The following is a 19,826-nucleotide window of genomic DNA, read 5'->3' on the forward strand; positions in this document are numbered from 1 at the left end:
TCGGATCTGACATGGGGAAAAAGATTTTAGACATGAAATCTTAGTATTTAAAAGATTAACAGGCAGGGGATTTAGCTCAGTGGTGCTGTGCCTGTCTCGCAAGCACAAGGTCCTGAGTTTGATAACTGGTATCAGGGGGGCAAAAAAAGATTAACAAGGTAGTTATAGGTTTAGGACACCCCTAAGTCAACAGTCAACCTCAGCTCTTTGGAAAGTTACTAAAAAAGGTGAAGGGGATCCCTGGTTAAACTCAGTTAGTACAGTCATAAAACACTGTTTTAGAGCCTAACATCCAGAATAATAAGTATAAACAGTGACATCCATGCTTTTTATATGAAACAGAATTGCATGAGAGGCAGGGAAGAGTCACCTTGCTAATGTTTACACATGCTTACTATGAGCCACCTACTCTACACACTTCACAAACATGAACTCAGTTAATCCTCACATGGACTCCGTGAGATGGGTACTAATAGTATTCCCTGTTCTATAGAATGGAACACCTTGGGCACAGGGGAGCTAGCACTCACACCCGAGCTCTTATACAGCATGAATGCATGACCTCTGAGGAACAGAGACTCAGGAAGATTTGCCTTCTAGGCCTTATGCCCACAAGAGAGGACCAGCACATTCAAGGCACCAAGACCTCCATGCTTCCCCAGTAGGGGGCTCCCCTGCCTCCATATGACTATAAGGCCTGAAAGTTCTAGTGGCCACTGCACAAGGGCTGTTTACTCTGCCTGCCCCGCTTTGTGACAAGCCTCCAATTAACCCCTGCTTTTCTTCTCTTTCTCCTGCAAGGATGTCTTAAGGGGAAGAACCAGATGTAAGTAGAATACTTGAACCGAACTTTCCACATTTCTTAATTGCTTGGGCTACTTGGTACTCTGAGAACACTTGCAGGGGTCGGCAGACTACGCTGGTCACCTAAATCCTGCTCATCACTTGTTTTTGCAAAGTTTGAATGGAACACAAATGTGCTCACCCATTAATGTATTACCTACAGATTGTGGCTACTTACAACTTCAACAGTTGTGACAGAACCCGACAGATCACAAGGCCTAAAATATTTATCATCTGGCCCTTTATAGAAGAAACTTACTAATCCCCACCCTAGTGGGTTCCCAAGAAACAAAAGAGAGTGGAAAAAGCTGCTATAAAGACCAAAAGGCTGTTATTTCTCAGAAGGCATTGAAACACAACAGAGAAAAAGGTATTTCACATCATGTTTTTAAGTGGGCACCCATCTTTAAGGGAGAGAGAATTCATATCATTTGGCTCTTACCCTTCATCTCCTGAGGTGAGCTCCTTCTGCCCAAGAGTCCCTGGCCCCCACGTCCGGCCCTTCTTCTTTGGGACCCTCTTCTCCTCCTCCTCTTCCTCCTTTGGGATGACTGAGCTCCGGCCCCAGGTTTTGCTGCTTTCACCTGGTGTCACTATGAACAACAAAAGTTGAAATAAGGTCTACAAAACAGGCAAACAGAGCCCTCCAAAGCTAGCCTGTACAGCACCACACACACGCACATGCATGCACACAAGGAGGGAAGTGAGATCTCATCAGAAACTCTGTGCCCAGGTGGACCATTCTAGACAAGTAATGGAGTCCCCAGCCACCAATAATTTAGCTTTCAAAGTACTAAATATGAATTCAAGCCAGTCAGATACAGAGTTCCAAACAGATCTGAACTAAAGAACTTACTTTTAGGGGTAGAATTGGATGTCAGGGAATGAAGAAGTGGGGGAGGGGTGAAGAGTGAGGTAAATACGAAGAACACAACTTTTTGCAAATAAAGACTTGAAAAGGAAGAAAATGAGTTTAAAGCTATGGGAAAACAAGTCCAGTTAAAAAGGAGAGAAGGGAAGTGTAGGCACAGAGAAATAGAAAAGAGGAGGGACATTTTTCTCAAATTGCTACCTACAGCAACAGCTGAGACCCATGGGCCTCAGGGAAAGGCTTAAATCAGAAATGAGTGACAGGAACCAGTTACCAAAACAAAGAGGGTTGAGGGGACTGAGGCGAACTGGAGCAAACAGAAGAAGCTGCTATCAGTTCCAGCAACTGCATCCACATGAAAAAGGGAACCCACTGATTTGATTTTCTTTTTCAAGGCCAGAAATCCACTAATCTTAAAAGAAATCCATCTTTACACTCGGAAACTAATTCATTCATTCATAGACATAGACACACACACACACACACACACACACACACACACACACACACACACACGTATACTCATCTTTTTAAAAGCAAATACTATGGTAAAAATAAAATCAGTCCAGGTTTGGCCCACTACAAAGTATTTGGTAATTTTTCTTAGTACCTGGACTTTGGCAAGCCCTTCCTTGAAAAGCATCAACAAAAGAAATACAAGGCCCCAAATGGGGCAGAATGCACTGGGTCTGCAGGCCAGCGAACCAACCTATATCTATATCACATCCCAGCCCCCTAATGGCTTTATAATTCACTAAAGAGCCTTCAGTACCAACAAATCCCTTTGCTGATATCTGACCAAGAGTAAAAGGTGGAGGAGGCAGGAATAAAGTTAACAGAGGTAGACAGGGGTTGGGGGACTATATGTTTGCGTACATATGTGCATGTATATACACATTGCTGAGGAGAGGTGGCAGAAGTTATGGATGGAGCAAGCCTGGACCAGTCGGTGGCTGGATAAAGCAGGGGACAGATGCCCCTAGTGTGTTCTGGCCCCAACCAACTTGGGAAACAGTCTCACACTGGATGGCTCGAAGGCGAGGAATGATGGTGGGGCTTGCAGGAGGGCTGGAGTGGCTGTTGATAAGACTCTTCCTTTTATCCATGGTGGGCGAGGCCTGCACTGTGAACTTATGCTGGAAATCTGTTTGGAGAAAGACAAACACACATATGCATTGGAATTGTCCCATCATCAAATTCATTTAAGAAATCTGACATCTCCTGACAGGCCTGAAAGATAGGCCCTAGTGTTCACCTGAGAAAGGTTCCCTTTCCGAATTCTCTTTTCCCCAAAGGGACAAGGCAAGATCAGAGTATGAGGTCTGCGGATTTAGCTCAGTGGTTCTGCCACCTGCCTCACAAGTACAAGGTCTGTAGTTTGATCCCCAGTACCAAAAAAAAGAAAAGCAAAGAAAAAGATAAGTGTATGAAAGAATGGAAAATTTATTATCCAAGTAAATATCATTAAGACAGTCTTCATAAACTCTCTATTTAATGAGTATACGTGGAGCAATTACATGCTAAGAAAAGCTATTTAGCTCATGAGATCTTGTTGACTATTCTAAGAAATGTAATTTAAAATCTGTTTTGTGCCTTTCTTTCAGGGACCAGAGCAGGGAGACAAATGCTCCTCGCCAAATATGGGCAGAGCAGGGTACTAAGAGCTAATCCATGGTGGGAGCCTAGGGAATCAAGAGAAATGGGGCATCTGCCCCAGTTATGACATCTTCCAACAGCAGTGACAGTACAGCATAAAAATACAAAACTTACAGCTCTGAATTCCTGAGTTTGCCTCCTATGAGGCAGAATAAACAGCTGCTTGTTTGCACCTAGGTCTCCCTGCTAGAATGTGATCTCCTGCAGATGGGGATCTATATTTTTTTATATTTGCACCCCCAGCACAACACTGCACGGACACAAGCTAGATGCGCACAAGGGACTTAAAGACTCCATGCTATCTGAAAAGAAAAAATGTGCAAAAAGGAAACCAGCAAACATGTCCCATGAGCACATTCTCAGGATTCCCTTGTCTGTGCCTAAGTCTTCAAGTCATCCACAACTGCTCTTATTATGCCATTCTTCCATGGCTCCTTACACAGCTGATAAGCTTGATCTAGAGGGCCTTATAGGCTCAGAACACAAAGAACATTTTTATCTATAGAAACATACCCTTGAACAGTCACCTCTCTCCATGGGTATATTACACACCACAAAGATTCTAATTCATAGTTTCATATTTCTTTGCATTTTGCCAAAGGCTGTAATTCCACAAATGTGTCTGTATTCAGCCAGTATATTTCTGAAAGGTCACATACATTACAGCTAATCTCAAATGCACTCAAAGAACTAATTATTCAAAGAAACCTTGAGATGAGTTGTTATGCAGAGCCTAGATTCCTCCTGTCTCATATATGCACACCACAGACACCTCCAACTGCATGCTCCCTTCTGCATCCCCACCTACAGTGAGCAGCACCTGGCTGAGCCACCTGAGCAGCAGCCTGGACCATGCAGGCTCTCTTCACTTCGTGGTCTCCTTTCATTCTCATTCTACAGTCCCCCTGGAATGGGTCAGATTTTCAGCAAACCAGTCTTTCCACAGCACACAATGGCCTGTTCCAATAGCCCCCCCTAAGACCTATAGTCTTGTGTCACCAAGCTTAGCAGCAGCTTCCACAAGCACCCCCAGCATACAAGCTCCTGGACTCGCTCCCACTTCCCAAGGCCACTGACCAGAGGGAAGGCTGATGCGGTTGCCATCCTTGAGCTTCAGCCGGCTCTTCCGGAACTTGCCCTTGCGTTTCTTTACCCGGGGCTTCTCCTGGCACAGCTGGTGGATGATGATGTTGAGCTCCCGTTCTAAGATGTCGATCTCCCGCTCAGCCAGCTCCTGTTCCCTACGCCGCAGCAGCTCCTCCTGGTTCTTCTGCTGGAGCGCAGCCCGGGTCAGCTCCTCTTCCCAGGTGCGGAGCTCCTATAGGGTGGGCAGGTTCATCAGAAGGAACAGTGGATCATTCAGTGCAGAGGGGTTCTGGGCGGATCCGAGGGCCCTGCAAGGACTCACACTCACAGCAACCTGGAGGGCTCTCCCACAATGCCTGGAGGAGGAGGGGTCTCTGCAGTTAGCTGAGCTCCCCTGACCATCCTTAAGTGGTGGGGAAAGGAAGGCTCAGAACAGCCTCACTGAGGAATCAACCAGAGAAGCTGATGCCACAGGCCAAGCTCTAGAGATGGGGGCTGGGGAGGTGATGAGGGCATCACAAGTAACAGGGAGTTAGCAGTACTGACATCACAGACCTAAGATAATTCATAAAAATTATAACAAAGTACGGCACATACTACCTACCCTACAATGTGAGCTGGTTTGAGAATGGGTTTGACTTTTCTTAGGACGGTACCAGTAGTGACCCTTCATTCACAGGTGTATGTTCCAAGACCCTCCAGTGCACAGAGAGTGCTGAAACCTATACATACTGTGTCTCTTCCTCTAATGCATACCTATGATTAAGTTTAACTTAGAAATTCAGCACAGAGATAAGCAACAATAACTAATACAATTATAACAATATATCATAATAAAATCACCAGCATTACTATCCTTGCACTTTGAGGCCACTGTTAAGTAAAATAAGGGCTACTTGAAGACAAGCTTTGTAACACCATAATTGATCTGATAACCAAGACTGTCACTGAATAATTAACAGGTAGGTACATAAGGTCAGAGGGATGACTGACATCCCTGATGAGATAGTGCACAATCCAGAATGCATGCAATTTAAAACTTCTGGAATTTTCCATTTAATATTTTTGGACAATGATTGGTTATGGTTAACTGAAACTTGAGAAAATGAAACAAGAGATAAGAGGGGATTCCTGTAACTACTTATAACAGAATCCAATTTTCATATGTCTGACTGGTTAATGTAATTTATAATTACATTGTAATTTTATCAATCAAAAGAAAAATAACTAAAAGCCAGCAATTTAACAATCTAAAACAAAGCCAGCAGCTCTAGGAGCTCTTCTAGAGGCCATACCAATGAGGATACAACAGTTTCTTTTTTTTTTGGTTGTTTTTGAGACAAGGGTCTCACTATGTAGTTCAGACTGCTCGGGAACTCAACTCTGTAGCCCAGGCTGGTCTCAAACTCGCAGCAATCCTTCTGCCTCAGCCTCCTAAGCGCTGGGATTACAGGCGTATGCCACCACGCCCAGTGATACAACGGCTTCTTGAGATGACCCCACTTAATGTTTAGTGCAGGTCCATCCAGCAGAGTCCCTAAAGATCTGTCAAAACTTACTCCATTCCCCTACAAAACATTCAATGACTTGCCAAAAGGTTCTATGTTTAGGATTGCTGTGTTCCATAACAGCTCTTCAAACCAGTTCCAAAAATTATTTTTAAGTCATTTGGGCAGGGAAACAACACTAATTTTACAAAGAACATGGATTTTGGCATCAGAAGACCCAAGGTCAAGGCCCTGTTTCCCCATTTACTAGTTCTGTGACTTGAGGAAGCCACTGACCCTCAGTTCCGCAATGGAAACAATAACATCTGCAATGTAAAATGGTGACAGAAGCCAGAAGACTTCTGAATAAAAAGAACAAAAAGACCTCATCAGATGTTTCAAGCAAAACAACTGGAAAGCCATATAAAAAGCAAAAAAGAAATTAGCCCAGTCTATATGGAATTCCTTGGGCTCCTGCTATCCCTCAGACTTAGCTCTGCCCCAAAAGGGTAAGCCACATAACTGTTTATGATTGGCTTCACCTGTGTGGGCAGTGACACTAACGCTATCCAAAGGAATGGCCACTGAAACCCAAAGGCAGATCCCTAGTAGGCTAGGACTCTGTGAACTCCCCAGCTGGTCTGAGCCTGTAGCTCTTTCGGGAAAAACACAGTTTCAGATCCATGGTATTTCTAGATCATCTGTTTCTGACTCTGATACCGAAAGACGCTTGTGGGATGTTCTGACAGCTTTTCTAAATGTATCCTCTCTACATGAAGTCCACTCCAGAAGTCCACTGTAGAACCAAGAACCCTATCCAGAATTCTCTCATATTTTCAGTTGGCAGGTGTAACACCCCTCCGGCAGCTGCTTTTGGTGTGCTTCCTCTGTGTGCACCTTTCAGCAGATACCAACTAGGAAGGTGGCTGTGTCAGAATCATGGTCACCAGGCAGACTCAGTTCATAGTCCTGGAGGAAAAAGTCCACTAAGCCAATGGGTGCCTTCTTTCTGTTTTACCTTTTCTTTGGCCCTGAGTTGGTCAAACATCTCTTGAATCTCATGCTTCCAGTCATCCTGAAGGCAGTGGAAGGAGTCCTTGGGCATTTCAAAGAAACCAGACTCCTCTATGGTAGTCAGCTGGTCCAGGATACTTGTGAAAGATGGTCGTAAATGGGGGTCAGGGTTCCAGCAGTCTGAAAGGAACACATGAGGAAACAGAAAGTGTGAATGGGTGAATGGACAGAGGCAAACGGACTTAGGTTATTCTACGACCTCACTTACCAAGAAATTATCCTCTCTCCTTCCAGAAACAGATTGGAATTTAGGTAGTCCCAAATAGAACTCAGGAAATAAAGCTGAGTGAACTTCAAATCAAATGGTAGGAGTTCTGGTGTTAATTAACAACATTGAGCTCAAGGGGTTTCTGTGTAAAGTACTCTCACCACAATTCACCAAGTTAGTACATGATTCAAGTCTTGTCAATAGGTAACTACAGCTCAGCTGTCACAACTTTCAAAATGGAATGATGAGAAGTCAAATATAAAAGCATCGGAGTGGGTAAAGTGAATCTCATTCTAGCTCCATTAAGTAATGGGGTGGCAACTTACTCACTTAGCCTTGCTTGCTTTTCTTTGCTCACTTACAAAACTGTGGGATTTGACTAGATTAAGTAGAGCTGCTTTCTTCTCAGTTGTTCATTTCTATATGTAAGACACTCAGAGACCCTGAATAAGGGCCAATTTACCTTATTTTGTTATTACTAATAATAAGATACTAAAGCAGGCCTTAGTTACTAAGTTAACACTACAGTCACTGGAGATGAGGTCCCTCCTGGAACTGCTACAGCAGGGTGTTGCCATCGTTTTGAAGTAGATCTTCTAAATGCCCATAGGACTCCTCCTCAAGAGAAAAATACTTTTTCTCCTCTTTCTAAAACTGATCTAATGATATCGGCCAGCATCTACCAAGTGCTATAAAAGGGTAAGTTGTCCCCTGTTTTGTGCAAGAGAGGGTTTACTTACCTTCCATTAGTTTGGCAAAAGGTTCTGGGCATGTAGAAGGAATAGGAAGGGCAAGTTTGTTCATGGCCACTCCATAAGCCACCGCTAAGCCATCAATGCCACGGAAGGGCACCTCCCCGGTCAGCAGCTCCCAAAGCAGCACCCCATAGCTAGGGAGAGGAAGATAGACACCATATAATAAGCCAAAGGGGCAACCTCAGTGCAACAGCTTGTGTGTCTCCCCATTACACAGGGAAACTAATGAAACAGATGTACTGATATAATAGAAAAGAGAAGCCACAAAGCCTACTAGTGAAAAGCAAAAACTCTGCAGTCAAGCACACTTGGTTCCAAAGTCTTGATCTATCACTCCCCGGTCATTAGACTATAGAGAAATGTCTGTGTTCCTCTAAGCCTTCAATTCTTCCTCTGCAGAGAACAAATAACACTATCATTTTCAAAGGGCTGTCATAAAATCAAATGTTACTAAGGGTTTAAATAATAGCTAAATGGCCACAGCTTTTTTATTATTGTTACTATAGAAGAGGTAACCATTCAAATAGAAGTTTTTTCCATTTTTTAAAAAAAACTTCGGCTTTCATCACAGATTTTTTGGGGGGTGGGTGTTAGAAAAAGCAAAGAACTGACCATTCAAAAGAGATTTTGCTCTTGTGCAAAGTTCCTTTATACACCTATACATCTACCAGGTGGTACAGATTCCTGCCCCAGACCAGTGCAAATGGGTCCTTAGGAAGACCTCTAATTCAAGTGGAAAGGTTCTCAAGGGGAGCACGCTGGGCTAAGGCAGCATATGCATCAGGTGTGACAACTTTGGCGTGCCTTCCCAACCTTTCAAGTCTACATAAAGAATTTGTCATGTCCCGTGAGTCGAAAATGTGGAGTACAAAGTTTACTGAAGAATTATCCTATGAATTCACAATCAAAGCCACCAATCCTCCCAAGAGTAAGTCAGGACAAGAAACTATAAGGCTGTGAACAATCAGAAGAATGGTGCTCATATTTTCAATACCAACCTCAAATTTCTTGTAATAGTCATCAATTCTGCGCAGCTAGCAGCAAAGGCCATTTTAATTGAAAAAAAAACCTCAGTATCTATTTATTGTGATACCCTATATGAACAGAGTACTAAGGCATTTTACAAACATCATCTGAGATCCCAACACCAAGCCTGTGCAGTAAGTATTATCACTATTTGGCAGATAAGAAAAGCAAGGCTGAGACAGGTTTAGCAGCATATATATGATGTACCATGGGGTACATCATTGAGAGGCCCTGGGCCAACCCACAATTCCTTCTCTCTAGAATGTTGTTCTACCATTCCTATATTTGGCAAATGCTAAGCATTTTTCAACATCCAACTCAGATATCCCACCATATGTTCATTCATTCATTTTAGGATTTTTTTTTTTTTTTGGTACCAGGGATTGAACTCAGGACCTTGCACTTGCGAGGCAGGTGGCGGAATCACTGAGCTAAATCCCTGGCCTTCATTCATTCATTCATTCATTTTAAACATCTACTAAATATTTATCAGGCATAAAGCTCAATGCCAGGCACTGAGAAATAGGATAAAAGACACAGATCAGCAAACAGATTAGTAAGACAGAAAAGACAACAGGTGAAATACAGACATGAGTCATGATAAGAAAGACTAGGACACAAAGAGGACCTTCTAAACCAGGCAAGGATAGGAACAAGAGATGGTCCTTGAGCTAAAGCCTTGGCTGCTAACTGAAGGAAGAGCCCCAGACCTCCAGACAGGGGGCAGGATGCACAGAGACAAGTGATCTAGATGAGTCTCTAGAGTAGTCTAGAAACAGGTGGACCAGAGTATGGGTTTGTTTTCAAAGCATCCCAAGCAAGTTAGCTTGGTTCCAAAGAAGAGCAATGTGTCACCCAGTATGCCAGGGCCTACATATGGGCCCTCACGGTGGCCTGGCCAGTCTCCCTGGACCATGGATTTTCCCTGCTAAGGCTTCCAGAGATTATCATCTTCATGTTGACAGGAAATGGAGAGCTGCAGGTCTTAACTTGTTTAGACAAGATCTTAAATTTTAGCTGGTGGCTGGACATCTTAAGAAGCTTTCTCAGGGCTGGGGATTCAGCTCAGTGGCACTGCGAATGCCTCACAAGTGCAAAGTCCTGAGTTCAATCCCTGGTACCACCCCCCCAAAAAAAGAAGAAGAAGAAGAAGCTTTCTCTACTATCTTCTTGTTTGGGATCCCATGTATTGCAGTTGTTTCTTTGCCAGAGTATGGACTCCAAAAGAACAGCTACAGCAGTTTTAAACCTTTGCATTCTCATGGCTTGGCCCAGTACACAGTAGATGTACACAAATATGAGACTGGTAGTAGGTGAGGGACTGTCCACACCTACAGGGTCCTACAGGCTGCCCTGGGTGGGCCACAGTAAACCTCAGACACCATCAAGAACTGTACTGCTGCACTTCCTACCCAACCTTTCCTGTGACTTATCAAGATGGTTGTCACACTGGGCAGCTTCTACCTGGTGACCTCAAAGAACCCTCAGCAGTGCTGATTAGACTCCTGGGTTAGAGCTATTCTCATCCTTAGTTGTCTCTTTTTGGCATCAATGCCCACTTATGCCCTGGAGAACAAAAACCAAAGATACTATAGTTCCTGCCTTCCATCTAGGCCCAGATGATTGGTTTCTAAACACTAAATACCTGGAAAGATAGTGGAGGAGTGTTTCAAAGACACAGACATGCCCTGTTTGTGTCCTGGAAATCCCTGTGACAGTTTTCACACTGCGCCCTGAGCTCTGGCAGAGACATCTCAGACCACTGGGAAACAGGAGCCTGAGATGCTACCCTTTGCAGCTTCAAGGAAGGCAGATTTGCTCTTTGTTTATGTGCATTCTGTTCTATCTGAAGGGTTCTACAGCTAGGAGAAGTGTAAGGCCTGCTGTTCAACTGCCTCAGAAAAAACCCGAAATGCCTGCATTATCACTTGCCAGCCACCTGCCCATAAGGAAGGTCACCTCTCCAAACCCGTTTTCTCATCCAAACAAAAAGACTGCAATAACTAACTGCCTCCTACGATAGTTACAAGAAATAAGTAACAACAGTCATTCCTCTTGTACAGATTGCCATCTATGGCTGGTAATGTGTGGTTTCTACTCCAAAGGGCCTGAAATGAAGAAGTGTCTGGGGAGGGAAAGGTACTGCTCAGAACACCTGGGGACAGCCTTGAGTAGGGACACTGACTTAGAAAAGTAGCTACTCTGGAAATAACTAAACCCTTCAGTCTTCCTGTGTCAATGTCCTCTTTAGTTTTACAATGGAAGGTGGGTGACATAAATGAAGACTTGGTATATCTTAATCAAGAAGAGAATCCCAAGAAAGAAACTGAAAAATACAAAGTAGGTGGATGTGAGCACCAGGAGCAGGCGGGCAGAGGTCAGTGTGATTTAGCCCAGATTCAGTCTACTTTCTTGTCCTCCCTGGTTTGAAAGAAGATGAAAATTCCTTTCAAGACCATTTTCAAGCAGCCTGGAAGGGCCAGTTCAGCTTCATGTGTCCTTCCCAGCCTTAGCAAATTTATCCTGGGTTGATAATTAATCACTCCCAGAGATTTAATAGCCCCTTAAACAATGGGGGGGGTTGGAAGTGAGGAAAAGATAAGAGTGGATAACAACCCTTCCAAGTCAAAGACACAGCAGCACCTGTTCCAAGCCAGAGCTAATTCTTATTAACCTGTGTCATCTCTAAGGCTTCCAGCTTGGGATCATCTTCTGAGAGGATAGGATTCCTCCTTCATTCCCCTTGAATGAAGTAGGCTGGGGAATCACATGCACTTGGTAATCATCTGTAACCCCATAATTCAGGAACCACACTGACTATCAAATCATCTTTGGCAAAGATAATAAAGTAATATATGTGCAATTACTTTGTAAATTGTAAAGTAACATACAATTATTACTCTGGTTACTTAACTCATTCAAGGTGATATATTTATTAACATAACATACGCAGTGCATACATTAATACATTTATTGATAATAATATATTCATTAATGTGGTAAAAAAAATCCATGCTATATTACATTTCAAAAGCAGCTTATTAAATAGATTTCACCCTAAAAAATGGGTGGATGTGCACATGGATAAGAGTAAACAAAATATTATAGGTTACCTCAAAAAGTAGGTTTAGGGTAATTTCCTTTTCTTCTGTTTTTTGTTACCTATATTTCCTAATTTTTTTTACAGAGAAAGTTATGTTTTATATATGCATATACATGTATATATATAAAACATACATATACACACATATAGAGAGAGATTTCTATTTATATAGAAATGTAATTGTGTATATAGATATACAGGTATTATCTCTATCTACCTTTTTTTTTTTTTTAAGATATGGTCTTGCTCTGTAGCCCAGGCTGGCTTTGAACTCACAATTTTCCCCACTTCAGCCTCCCAAGTGCTGGAATTATAGGTGTGCACCAACATACCCAGCTTATTATTGTGATATTTTTTAAGCTTAAAATGACTAAGAAAATGGCACTACCTCATCCCATACACAAAGGTAAGAAGCCCTTAATGCCCTTGGTAGTCACCACTGCTCTCCCTAAATAAAACAACCCCAGGGAGAGAGTTTAGCAATTACTCTTCTTGAGGAAGTCCCCAACCCAGACAAAATAAGAAATTATTTACATAGACTAGGATCCAGGAGACTATCATATCACCTCTATCACAGCATGTGTAGGAGACCCACAAAACCACACAGAGCAGAAAGACAATCTCAGCTGGCTAAACCCCTGGCAACAGCAGGGGTGCAGAGGCTCCCCACATCCTGGATGAGAGGAAGAAAAATGGGACCAGACTCACCACAGTACCAGGCACACAGTAAGCATTCAACGAACAGTTCTTCAATGAGTAAATAAATTACAAGTCATTTTGGGAACCGGCTTTGTACCAAGATCCTAGGTATGTGTTGGCTGTCACGGGGATACCCTGCTGGGTCTAAGGCATGGCGGGGCCATCATTCCGGAAGAGGCTTCCCAAAGTACAGGGTTGGAATATAGTTGGTGACATGTTACCAGTGTCAAATACTGCTGTATGTATACTGAGGGCACACATTTTCCTTTGGTAATTTCTGGAGCCATTTGGATGAGTAGGCTTAAAGAGAGAGGGATTAAGGCCCATGCAATGGGTTCAATAAGTTATGTCTTGAAGGAAATATTGCAGGATGCAAGGTAAGAAAGTTGGGAGAAAGCAGACAATTATGTTTCCAAACCACATTCATCAACCAAAGTAGGTTGGACAATTCTAAACTAGAGGCTCCACTAGCAGACCATGTGACAATATCCAAGCTGCTTCACCCAAAGCACTGTTGATTTAAGGTTTGCCTCTGAATCATTCTCTTTATAGAGTCAAATAATTTTATGAGATGCCTCTTACCACAGTCTCCTCAAGCCAACTTTCAGGATTTGAAGCTGAAGGACAAGATGTAGACATTAGTTTTGGAAGAAGGACGCTTTGGGTAAAAGATGAGGGGTTTGTCCTCTACGAGAGGAGCAAGGCAGGACTTTTCAAATTTTGCCCCAAATATCCTTGTTGTGACTTGTTCCTCTCATGGAGGACAAACTCTTGCAACAGCCTTGTACTTCCCTGCCTGACATGTCTGTCGCTATAAGATCCTACATTTGGCATTTCTGCTTTCCCTTCCCACAGAGAATGTGTCAAATACCTGAGGTGATTCTGTTCAAATCATCACCACGAAAAACTCGGGAATGTGTGAGAATAAACAGCCTAAAATATTTCAGGGTCAAGCAAAAGAAGTCTAACAGAAATACTGGAATAAAAAACAAGCATGTTCCTTTCTTCCTGCCTTCCTATGAAGAAAGTAAGAGAAAGTCTAGTGCACTAAATGGCTATGATTTGGGGGGATAATCTGGATGATCTCCCCAGATCTACTACTCCCATCTTCCACAGTAAAGAGTTTTAGCTGGACAGAGTTGTCCGGCAAAAGCCTACATTTGTGTTCCTCCCTTGGAGCCAGACGTGCCCGACATAACCAAGTACAGCCAACCAAGTATGCACAGAAGAGATGTGTAACTTCTGTCTTCAAATTAAAAGCAAACTGCTTTCTATGAATAAGCTCTCTTTCTCGTTGTTTGCATACTGTAATACAGAAGTAACAGTCACTCAGATTTAACCATTGAGATAAAGATAACGCACAGAGAAGGAACCTGAGAAAACCTGGGTTTCTGAATGATCCTGTGGGCATAGCTGTGCTGCCAGCCTTGACTGGCTGGACTTCTTGAAAGAGAAATGTGCTGGTATCTTATTTAAGCCTTCAGATCTGTAAGGCTCCTTGTAATATCAGTTTATCTTAATTAATATATTAATCTCATTAACATATGGTCAAGCAATTAAAGCATTACATTGAAATAAAACTGCTAGGTTTTTTTCTGTTTTGAGATAGTCTCATTATGTAATCCAGCCTGGCCTTGAACTCACTGTGTGACTCCAGGCTGGCTTCGACCTTGAAATGTTCCTGCCTCAGCCTCCCAAATGCTGGGATTCCAGACACTCACCACCACCCCCAGCTTGAAACTGTTGTTTTTAAAGATCACAAACAGTTGAATATCAGAATAGAGATCAACCTAATGAGACAAAGTCAAATCTTTTAAGGATAGAAAAAACTCCTTTTTACTAGCTCTTTCACTCTACAATCAATACCTGGTGAAATGAAATCAATATATAGACACTATAAAATAACATAGAAAGAAATTAAAAGAGAGCTAAATAAATGGAAAGACATACCAGGAGCAGTAGGCAGAGTTCAATGCGATTTACCACAGATTCAGTCTACTTTGTTGCCCTCCCTGGGTTCATGAATTGGCAAACATTGCTATTAAGATGTCAGTAGTCCCAAAGTAATCCACAGATTTAACACAGCTTCTCTCAACAATCCCAGCCATTTATTTTGCAAAAAGTAACAAAATGATGCTAAGATTCATAAAGAATCAAAAGGAACTCAGAATGCCTAAAATAGTGTTGCAAAGAACAAAATTGGAAGACTCACACTTTCTACACTTGACCTTAGCCAAAAGGCCAAGAAGTGATAAGACACACTTTCTAATTTCAAAACCTACTACAAAGCTACAATAATCAAGAAAGGGTGGTACTTGCCTAATGATAGATATGGATTAATGGAACAGACTTATAAATCCAGGAATCAGCCCATACATTTGTGGTAAACTAATTTTTGACAAAGGTGCAAGACAATTCAATGATAGGAGAATGACAGTCTTTCAATAAATAGTGCTGGGACAACTGAATAGATACAGTTTAAAGATATTATAAAGTTTGACCCCTACCTCTCACCAAATGAAAAAGTAAATAAAAACGGATCAAAAAACTAAATGTAAAAGCTAAGATTATACTATTCTTAGAAGAAAACATAGGTATAAATCTTCATGACTGTAGATTAGACAATGGTTCTTAGATATGACATCAAAAGTACAAGCAACAAAAGCAAAAAACAGATAAATTACACTTCGTCAAAACTAAAAACATTTGTGTTTAAAAAAAACACTAATGAGGGTCTGGGGATTTAGCTTAGTGGTTCCAGTGCCTGCCTCGCAAGTGCAAGGACCAGAGTTCAATCCCCGGTACAAAAACAAAGCAAAACAAAAAAACAAAAACAACACTATCGAGGAAGTAAAAAAAAAAATACAACATAGAGAATGGAAACAATTGTAAGTCATATAGTTGATAAGGAATTTTTTCAATTCTACAAACATTTCCCCAGAGAAGATATACAAATGGTTAATAAAAACTGGAAAGATAATTAACATCAGTAGTTATTAGGGAAATACAAATGAAAACTACACACAGACTAGGATGGCTATAATCACAACAGACAATAACAAGTGTTAAAAGGATGTAGGATACTGGAACCTTCATATGTTGCTATGGGAATGTCAAATGGTGCTGCTGTGATGAAAACAGTTTTCTGGTTCCTCAAAACATAAAATATAGAATTACCATATAACTTAGCAATTCTACACTTGGGAGTATATCCAAGACAACTGAAAACATATATCCACAAAGAAAAACTTGTACACAAATGTCCACAGCAGCATTATTCATGAAAGACCCAAAGTGAGAACAACCCAAATGTCCATCACGCAATGAATGGATAAACAAATGTGGTCTATCCACATAAAAGGATACTATAAACTGTAAAATAATGGATTTCTAATTATAAGGTGCAATATGGATGAGTCTTGAAAACATTACACTAAATGTAAGAAGTGAGACACAAAAGAACATATACTGTATGATTCCATTTATGTGAAATGCCCTGAGATAGAAAATATATTAGTGGCTGCCAGGGAATAGTAGGATGGCAGACTGAGGAATGACGATAATTGGGGTTTCTTTCTGGGGTAAGAAAAATGTTCTGGAAATACATAATTGTTGCAGTCGGTTGAATAGTGGCCCTAAAAAGATATGCAGATGTCCCAGTGTCTGGATTCCTTATTTGGATTAGGATCTCCCCTAGAGTTTCAGGAGGGTATGGCTCTGCTAACACCCATTTCAGATTTCTGGCCTCCGAAACTATGAAAGAATACATTTCTCCTGCTTTTACCCACCTTGTCTATATTAATTGCTATACCACAGTACCCCAAGGAAGCCAGTAACAGTGGTGATCACTGCTCTACTTTATAAGCATATTAAAAAAAAAATCACTGAAAAAAAAATCACTGACTTAAATACATCACAGGGTAAGCTTTATGGTGTGTGAATATCATCTCAATAAGGCTATTATTTAAAGAAAAGCTATTGCCTTGCAAGCTTAAGGTCCTGAGTTCGATCCCTGGCACCAAAAAAGGAAGAAAATCTATAAATACACACATATCCATCCACACAGATGCTCCCTTTACAATACATCAAGGAAGCACTGACTTCACAGACTAATGTATACCAAGTGATGTATCTACTGTTCCACAGCCATTCACTCTCAAGGGGGACAGAACTTTATAGATCTAGGACCCTGTGACCTCTGGGGCTGACATTTACTAGGAGGAGTGGTTATTTGCAGTCTGTAGCTCTGTAGTTCTCGTGGCATGCTTGGGACTCGTCTTTTGCCGTTTCTACATCAATGTCACCAAATACAGCTTTGAGTAAAAGATTAACTAGATAATTGGAAAGTATTATTTCTAAGCCATCACACATCCCCCCCCACACACAATAGCACAAAGAATATTCACTGGCTCAGGAACTCATACAGAGGACACTGGTTTGGCCCCTCTCCAAGTCCAGCAGTAACAGCCACTGGCGCCCTAGCACTGCTGCTGAGCAAACCAAGCAGAAGCTGGGGGAGACTTCCAGGAGTCACTGAGTCTCTCACCATCATACAGGTCAGACAAGAGAGCACATGGTACCTCTGGAACCTACTGGTCTCCCGTAAGGAGCACTCTCCAACACAAAGGGGCCCGCACAGAAGTGGTTACTTGCCACAGACTCGAGGAGTTTTTCTTTGTACATGAAAGCACAGGAAACTGTTCCACGGCAATGTGGCAATTAGCAGATTGCTCTGAGGGGGTTACTTAGACTTAGGGATTCCTAGGATTCTATGTGATCTCAATTCTCCAAGTGCTAAAACATGTGTGTGGCCAGACACCTGTGTACACTGCTCCTGCACCTCTGGACCTTACCTCCACACATCACTGCCTTTGGAAAACATGGAGGCACGAATGACTTCAGGTGCCATCCAAGCATAGGTGCCTGCAGCGCTCATCTTAGTGGTTCGGTGCCATTCTCGAGCCAGGCCAAAATCAGTGATCTTCAGAATCTTGTTGCTCAGGTCTCCATTCTCCACCTTCTGCAGGATCAATACTGGGCAAGCAAAAGAACACAGAAGAAGAGCCTGCATTAATCACAGGGACACCATGGAGCCTTCCTGCCATCTTCCTGGCCTCTCCTATAGGATTCTATAGCTCTGTTATCATGGGATGATCATAAAAGCCATCATTTCCCAAACACCTTCAATGCATTCATTTTTGTGCCACATACTTAATTGATAATACCTGTAATAAACCACCTTACAAGGTAAATACATAGGTTGAACATCCCTAACCCAAAAACGATTAAAGGGTACTAAACCAGCATTCTACACAAATGTTTCTAAATCTTAAAACAACCCAAAATCGGAAACACTTCTGGTCCCAGGCATTTAAGATATTGGATATTCAGCTTATCCTGCTTTATAGATGCAGAAACTGTGATAACAGCACTGTAAAACAGATTCCCAGTTAGCCAAATAAGATGCCAGCACTGAATCCCAGGCAGCCTGATCTCAGAGCCTGTCCTCTTCACCCACAGCCCACCCATACCTTGTGAAGGATGAGCTGTGAGTCATAGGTGACCTTCTGAGGAGAAGCTACTTGGACCTCCCACCTGCCAGGGCACCTCTAGGTTTTATCCACTCATAGAACACAGAAGCTACAGGTACATGTTGGATTATAAAGGTTTCTAAAAATATTTGGACAATATTTACCAATCTTTTCATGTTACTTTACCATTTTTTTTTTCTTTTTACAGTATCAAGGATTGAACTCAGGACCTTGTGAGGCAGGTGTGGTGCCACTGAGCTAAATCCTTGGCCCTCCCTACCTAACTCTTAAAATAGCATGCCTCTTTGGCTCTGGAGATTTCCACAGGATTCAGAAACTCCCCTCTACCCACCGGGAATTGGCTGAATAAGTTGGTGGGATCAGAGATACACACTGTTCACCACGATGCTCTCTGTGAAACATCCCAGGAAGGAGGAACTGATTCACTGCAGAAATTATACTCTGGGCTCAAACTAGTACCAAACACTAACACCAAAGCACTAGAGTGTGGAAGCCACCCTGGTTCTCCTAGAGCAGCAGCAGAGGCAGCTGCCTCACCCCCTTGATGATTCCAGGGATAAATATGTCCTTCTGGGAGCCAATCTGGCTAAAAGGACCAAAGCCAGTAACAACTAATGGGGTATAAGGTGACCAAGAAACTATGAGGGGACAGGAAGTGAACTCTCTGAATATATGGACGCCCAGTCTCCATTTTCACAAGTGGGATGGTTTCAAAGAGGTTATTCTCTGTGCAAGCATAACCTCTTGGGGGGCCAGACAGGGTCACCTGGAACTTCACAACTCTGTATGCAAGATTTCAGACCAGGAAGGAAGGTTCCCTCTTCATCTCTGCTTTCAAGTCCAATGGCAAGAGTGGCATTATTCTGAAGACAGAATAACGAGGGAAAATGCTGATATAGCTGTACCCAGGCAGTTCTAACCATGGAAAGGAAGAAACTGTTAATGCCTGTATATGCCAGGTTACCCCAGAAAGCTACTACGAGCTCTGACATCCCTTCCTCCATGGGTTGTCTATTTGATGGTGTACCTCTACTTTTCAGAGGTATTTGCATCAAAAGATGCTCTTCCACATCTAAAGAAAGCAATTTTTGATGGTGGTACTTCTGGGCGCACATTTTAGGGCAGGAATGGAAGCAGGTGGCTCTGGTCACACATTCATACTCTTCTTTGCCTCCCCCAACTCCCACTGCCATGTCCACTGAATTGTTACACACTGCAAGGATGTGAACCAAAGACCTCTATGTCCCATGTGCTTTTCAGAAAAGGAGCAGCACAGAGGAATTACTAGCAGCTATACAGCTGGAGGCAAAAACAGCCACTCCCTGGCCCTAATGGACCAAGCCTCTTTCTTCCACACCCTCCCCGATCCTGACACACTCCTCCCTATCTCAGGCTTCCAGCATCCCAACGGGTGCTGGCCTTCGAATACTTAGGCATATTTTTAAGAAAAAAGGGACAAAAACTTC

General features: G+C 42.4%; 1 protein-coding gene across 2 annotated transcripts in view; it reads right to left on the minus strand.

Annotated features, from left to right (window-relative positions):
- Positions 1 to 19,826, minus strand: part of Map3k9 (mitogen-activated protein kinase kinase kinase 9) — a 62,081-nt gene that overhangs the window by 13,690 nt on the left and 28,565 nt on the right. For both annotated transcript variants that reach the window (XM_010645386.3, XM_010645387.3), the window contains exons 2-7: positions 17,662 to 17,842; positions 7,966 to 8,114; positions 6,962 to 7,137; positions 4,448 to 4,688; positions 2,736 to 2,858; positions 1,286 to 1,436 (exon numbers count right to left, since the gene is read on the minus strand). In XM_010645386.3, coding sequence (XP_010643688.1) covers positions 1,286 to 1,436; positions 2,736 to 2,858; positions 4,448 to 4,688; positions 6,962 to 7,137; positions 7,966 to 8,114; positions 17,662 to 17,842 — 1,021 coding nt within the window. The remainder of the gene's footprint in view (positions 1 to 1,285; positions 1,437 to 2,735; positions 2,859 to 4,447; positions 4,689 to 6,961; positions 7,138 to 7,965; positions 8,115 to 17,661; positions 17,843 to 19,826) is intronic.

Source organism: Fukomys damarensis, unplaced genomic scaffold (genome assembly GCF_012274545.1).
Source record: "Fukomys damarensis isolate Sample0158 unplaced genomic scaffold, DMR_v1.0_HiC HiC_scaffold_21, whole genome shotgun sequence".
NCBI classification, from domain to species: Eukaryota; Metazoa; Chordata; class Mammalia; order Rodentia; family Bathyergidae; genus Fukomys; species Fukomys damarensis.